Genomic DNA, 7,144 nt, shown 5'->3' on the forward strand with positions numbered 1-7,144 from the left:
GTTATAAAAAAACTTATGGGTAAAGAGGTGGGAGATGAAAGAAATAGTTGATTTTGATGGGATCCTTGGTTGCAAGGAAAGAGCATTATGGACAGATTTGTTGAAATGAAAGATGTTTGAAAAAATTGGCAAATGGATTCCTTCTGATCCGGTGGGTGTTGTAGCAGATGAAGCTTGGAAATGTTTGTGCAGAAACTAAAGAATGAAGTGCAATTTTTTTGGACTTAAGTAGTAATTTGCCTCCTCAATTTATAAGCAATAAGCAATTAATATATAATTTATTTTGTTGGCAAATTAGTTATGAACTTGTATATTATGAGTAATTAGCCCCATTTTAAAAAATTAGCTTGAAATTTTATGGGGCAAATTGCCAATTTAGGGACAAATAATTTACGAGTTTAGGGTGTAAATTGCCAAAATAGGGCTAATTGCCCATAATATGCAAATTCATGACTAATTTGTCCATAAAATTAATTTATGTATTAATTGCCTATTGCTTATAAGTTGAGGGGGCAAATTACTAATTAAGTCCAATTTTTTGTTACATTGAAATTTTCAGTGTTTTATAATTTATTGTATTTTTGGGTTAACTTCGTAACACTGAGAATCTAAACATAATAATTTTTTTCATTATGAGACCTATGATTATAAATTTGTAAACTTTTTTTTATTAGTTTATTTCAACACTAATAAACGGGAAACGCAAAAACAAAAAAAGTTCAAGAATAAGTTAAAAATATGAAGGGCCAACATGGCCCTCATACTTATTTTTCGAAATTAAACAAGTCCATTTGAACCTTTTTAGGTCAATTAGGCACTCAAATTTTTTGTGTCAACTAGATTCTCAAACTCTTTTAATTTAGGTCAATTAACCCCTTCAAATATATGACTTATTTGACCCCGTAAATACAAATTTAGGGATCTAGTTGACTGATAAAATTTATGGATCCGAAAACACAAATTTAAGAATCTAATTGACCAAAAAAAGTTAAAATAGACTTATTTGATCCCGAGACACAAATTTGAAGACCGCACTCACCTTTTGTTATTAAAAATATTGAGTTTCGGAGTTTTAGAAATCGGAAACGAGATATGAAACACAGGATCTGTGCAACATAGTTCCCAAGGCATAATATGGAAAAGAAAGAAGTGTTGAAATCTACATTAGAAATGGAAGAAATGATTATAACTAGTGAGCTTTATTTGATTATTAGTTAAATAAATATTTAATTTCAACAGGTTTCAGCTGCAAAGGTTCTACAAGAGACTTGCAACTTTATAAAGAGCTTACACAGAGAGGTTGATGATCTTAGCGAGCAGCTGCCTGAGCTTCTGGCAACCACTCATACTGCACAAGCTGCTTCAGTTAGTAATGTACTAATGCAATAATTAATTAAGGCAAAGATAAGAAGACTGGCTATTACAGCAACCATTCACTACATTTGGCAAGCAAGAAATCACAAGTTGTTTCAGAAGAAGCAGGCAACAACTTCTGTAGTGATTCAAACGATCAAAAATGATATTCTATTATGCAGGATGAACAAGGGCCGAACAAGGAAAAAAGTCGAGTAACACACTTAACTGAGCAAAATGGGGGCATAATAGCATTATACAACGTAAAACAAGTGGCAAATTATGACAGGAATAATCAGGTAGTAGCCTAACTTACCGAGATCCTTCTGTGAAGACGTGCCGCAAAAGTTTTGCTAGAAACAGCAGAACTTGTCAATATACTGGAGTTATTTAGTTCCAAATTGTCTCCTCTTAAGTCTAACTTAACCACTGAAGCAGGTTACCAACAAACCCATCTCCCTATTCGTTATGTGGAATAGAGAAACTAAATGAAACTGGTAGAACCTCAATAGGATTACCTATGATTACTAGAAAATCATTTCAGCAGTATGCTAGCTAACTAATGAGAAATGTTAAGGACACAAGCCAAAGTTAACTTCAGATCTCTTCCACAAAGGGACAAGATAATTCAAAATGACATTTTCCTTACGAGAAGAAAGTTGACTAAGACAAACATTTACTAAACAGAGTTACAAAATAGGTGCTTGAACGTAATCAATAAGCGAGAAGTATTTTACTCCTAAAGCCAACAAATAAAACTAACCTCTAATATTACCTTGACTATCAAAATGGCGGAGAGCAATTTTGAGTACTAAAGGCTGCCCAAACCAAGCACCAGTGAACAAGTTAAATCTTGAAAATGGTATTTCATAATGTAGAACACAATCTCAAATCAAGACCCTATATAGGCAAGATGAATGTCTGATACGTAGTCCTCCGGTGGAAGCTGACAATACTCCCAATCTTATAGCTTATATCTCATAAACAATCATAAGGTTGTCATGATCATGTTGATGATATTAGAGATTGTATAACTCAAAAGTAAAGGAAAATAAAATTGTATTAATAAGAATGTCCGATATAAAAAGAACTCACATAGCAATAAGAAGAGTAGAAGCAAACACTATCATGCATTTGTACAGATAATCTCTTGTACATCAGATACAAATACAACACCATACAACTAACTATAATTGGCCATAGATTATCAATTACCTTCCAAGCAAATCCGTCACAGCCTACTTCGAAACCAAAAGAATTTCTGGTTTCTTAGCTTTACTTGGTGTGTTAACATTGGAAGAAACATTAGCAGAAGCTGCTGCTGCCAGCTTAGCAGCCTCACGAGCTCGATTATCAAGCTGAATAAGACTCCGTGTCGCCAATATAGCCTGCGGAGCCAAATCATGAGACCCCCTAGCATACAGCCTCCTAACTGCCACAGATGCTGCATCTTTAACATCTTGAGAATTCAACATCCCCAACAAACAATGTCCTAAAATTCTCAACAACGGCTGCAAAATCTCCCAAGGTAACGGGATTCGCACCCCTTTTGCCTCTGCTTCCTCAGTACCGTCATTTCTTTGAATCGACAATTTCTCCATTTCGTCAACAGCATCATCAATCTCATACCCATTGTTCTCATATCCATTATTCTCTAAAAAGTATCCATTCCCATTACCAATTCCGACATGAATTTCTTTAGCAACATCTAATTTATCTTTACAGACACAATCCTGACCAGCCCAAGAAGCAGCAAATGTACACAATTCAACTTTAGACCAACTGGGCATTTGAGAGATCTGCTTAAAATAACAATCAAGAACAACACCAACAATAATGGGCCGTTTAGTAGACTTAACAGCAATCTGAGGCTCAAGAGGAGGAGACAAAACTCCAACAGACGGACCGACACTCGACAACCCAGTTGAACTAACCTTAGTACGAGGAGTATGGTAAAGAGAAGGCTGAGAAAGATCAGGAATTTGAACAAGAACGGCCTTACCGCCGCGGGCTTTAGCTTCAGAGGAGTAAATAGCAAGAAGAACAGCTTCAAACCCAGCAAGTGAAGGACTTGAGGCAGAATCAGACGAGTGAATTCTCGACAAATACAAACCCAGAAGCAGAGGAATAAAAGAAAGAACAACGAACCGGAGATGGGTATCCTGTAATAGAAACGTTTCGTAAAGCCATTGACAGAGCGGGTCAGAACCGGAGCCAGAACCAGGGTTTGAGAGAGCTGAAGAGAGGAGATTGTAGGCTTCAATTGAAGAGAGGAAGGAGAGGGCGGGACGATCGGAGTCGGCGAGTGAGGAGATGGAGAAGGAAGAGTGAGGATCTGATGGGAGGAGGGAGGAGAGGGAGAGGATACGGGAACGGGCTTTGGAGATTGATTCCCACCAGGAATGCATTGGATCGGAGGAGGTGGCGGTTGTGGTGGTGGTGGTGGTGGTTGGGTGGGGAGTGGAGGAGGTGGAAGTGGAGGAGGAGGAAGGGGAGTAGTTGGTGGTGGTGGTGGCCATCTTGTTGGTGGCGAAGTCCATTGTTGGAGGACTGTTTTGAAGAATGGAGAAATGGGTCTACAACGTTTCTGTAACGTGGAGACGGCGTAATTGGGTATTTGGGTTTCTTACTTTGATCCGTTACCTTTGTAATTAACCAAATTAATAACATTCATCTCATCTGTTTGAAAATTTAATTATACAATTTTTGTTTTTATTTTATACTTACAGTAACATTTTAGTTTTTTTATATATTTTTTTCATGTTAGTCTAACTGATTTAAAATATCGGAAAATTGAATTAAAAATATAAATTGAATAAAATAATTTTATGGGAATAAAATATTTTATTAATAAGACATATTTTAAGAAATTTTGGAAATATTTCGAAGTTTGAGTATAATAAAGGGTTAATTCCTAAAAAACTCACGAACTTTACACGAAATTTCATTTTATTTTAGATTTATCACCAAAGTAAAATTCGGTGTATTTTATCTGACTAAAAATTCCTAATCCTAGATACTTTAACCGAAAGATAATAAAATTTAATGTTAATTAATAACTTGGGTCTTTCATTAATGATTTAGTGAAAAATTTAGTCAATAAAAATACACTGAAATGATGAATTTGAAACAATATGAAAGTTCATGCCTTTAAATGACAACTTTTAAAGGTCATGATTAAAATGAAACTTTATGTAAATTTCGTGATTTTTTTAGAAATTAACCCTATAATAAACTAAAAGTTCTGAAAATAATAATTTTGGAATTAATCTCAAAAATTAATATTGTTAATTGAGTATTATTATATACTTATGCATAATTAAATTATTACTTATAGTTGAGGGTCTTATTGAGCTTTTAACCAATTTAATTAAAAGAGATTATAAATCCTGTTGATTAAAGACAAAACCTATTTTCACTCTTCTTCTTCGAAAAACAGTCTCACATAACCGGCTTTAATCACCCATGTCCACAAAAACCTTGATGTTTAAAAACAGGCACAAAACTTCCTAAGTTTTGTGGCGGCGCTCATCACACTTATGGATAAAAATATGTCTGACGTTATTTTTTTTAGCAACTATTTTTAAAAATAAAACAAAAAATTAACAACGTCATGTGTTAGTTGACAATCACCAAAAGATAAAAAAAAATTAAATATATTCAAAACGCCCTTAAATATAATATCTAATTAAATAAAAAAAATATACCCAACCCAAAATCCAACCAAACAATCTAATTCAAACCATTCGGTCAACCTATCAACCACCGCCAGAAAATTTTCCGGTCATTTTCTACAAGTTAATGATGACCGAAAAATTTTCCAGACTATTCTTAATTTAATTTCAGCTTTATTTAATTTCAATTTTATTTACTTATTTCAGTTTAATTAGTTTAATCACTTTCTTCAAATTTTATATTTGCTATTCAAATTAAATATTTTAATTGGGTGTATATAGTAGTTTTTTCTGTGGGTACGGTATTCAGACTCCACAGTCTATATTACAAGTTTGCATCCGTATGCTTCCGGATTTGCACCAACAATAAACATTTTAGTTCTTTCATTTGTTTTTTATGTTAGTCAACTAAATCAAGGACTTAACTATTTTTCTTGATTTAATCTTTAAATTTATTTTTGAAACAAACATAAATAAAAATTTAATGGTTTAAATATTTAATGCAATTTATTTTTCTTACATTTAAATGTTTTTAGTTTTAATATGTTTTGGTATTAGTCAACTAAATGACTTGATTTTTTATTTAATTTAGTGTCTAAACTTATTTTTGACACATATATAAATAAGAATTATATTTTCTAAAATTTAATGAATTAATAAATTTAATTTTATATATCTTATTATCTTACTTTTAAATGTTTTTACTATCAATTTATTTTCTTGCTTCATTTCTTTTTTAAAACTAAAATAGGGATATAATATTAAAATTTTATTTTTCAATTTTTTTAATAAATATTACTCCCTCCGTCCCATTTAAGAAGTCCCATATTCTATTTTGAGATGTCCCATTAAAAAGTTCCATTACTATTTTTGGATTGTTTTTCCATTAAATATCCTATTTTACCCTTCTTTTACTCATCTTAAAAGAACAATTTAAAAAATTTCACCATAATTAATAGGGGCAAAACATAAAAAAAAACATGAAAAGACAAGAATAATAAATGTTTTCTTGATTTGTATGTAAAAGCAAATGGGACTTCTTAAATGGGACGGAGGGAGTAAATAATTAGATTGAAGTCACTCAATTATTAAATTTTACAATAATACAATTTTAATTTTTATATATTAAAAATATAAGTGTAAAGATCAAATTGAATTTTAATTTTTAAATAAATCGTTTGACTTAGTTGATTATAATTAAAACTAGATACAAAAATAAAATGTTAATACAAATATAAATAATGGACTATATTGTTTAATTTATGAATAAGGGGAATAAAAATATGGATTATAACATTTGTGGGAGTGAGAATTGTTCTAATTTTAGCTATAACCAATATTTAATACTCATCTACTAATTAATAGTACATATTTTTGTAATTATAGATTAATACTCCATTTAAATATTTAGCTATAAGCAATATCTACTAATTAATAATACATACTGAACTAGGAATTTTTTATAATTTAGTAGATAATTGGGGCTAATTAGGACCTTGGATTTTTTTATTTATTATTATTGATAATCAAATGATTGCATGAGCATTTAGGTATTTTCTGGGTTAAAGATTCTGGGGTCACTGAACTTTCCAAAAGTTACAAAACGGTCACCAAACTTCAAAACGTAACAAAATAATCACCGTACTCTTACTTATTGAACCTCCGATGGTCTGTAAATGAATTCCGGCCAAAAAAAGCATATGTGGCAACCGGTTGCTGACTCACCTCCACACCTTATTTTACATGTCATTTACCTTTAATTATTTTACACCTCACCAATACACATCACCATTCTCTCTTTAAATCACTTATAAAAAAAATCCCCAATCCCATAATCCCTAACCCTAAATCGCAAAAGAAACCCAGCAAAACCCCTAACTGTAATTCCTACCTCGACCATTATCAACTCAACAAAATCTGCAACTGTAATCGCTAGTCCCTTACTGATGGCTGACAGATTCTATCTTCCCAAGTGTAGATGTGGCGAGTTGTCAATTCTGCGAACGTCTTGGACTGAAGCAAACCCAGGTCGAAGATTTTTTGGTTGTAACAGATACGAGGTAAATTATTATTGGGTATATTTGAATTTTGTTCAATTTTGTGTCGAATCATGGTAT

General features: G+C 32.1%; 1 protein-coding gene across 1 annotated transcript; it reads right to left on the bottom strand.

Annotated features, from left to right (window-relative positions):
• Positions 1-2,395: 2,395 nt before the first annotated feature.
• Positions 2,396-3,969, bottom strand: LOC126677236 (uncharacterized). Its single transcript, XM_050371768.2, has one exon. The coding sequence runs from the start codon at positions 3,891-3,893 to the stop codon at positions 2,592-2,594; it is 1,302 nt and encodes a 433-aa protein (XP_050227725.1). The 5' UTR covers positions 3,894-3,969; the 3' UTR covers positions 2,396-2,591.
• Between the last annotated feature and the right edge of the window lie 3,175 nt (positions 3,970-7,144).

Source organism: Mercurialis annua, linkage group LG4, assembly GCF_937616625.2.
Source record: "Mercurialis annua linkage group LG4, ddMerAnnu1.2, whole genome shotgun sequence".
NCBI lineage: Eukaryota > Viridiplantae > Streptophyta > Magnoliopsida > Malpighiales > Euphorbiaceae > Mercurialis > Mercurialis annua.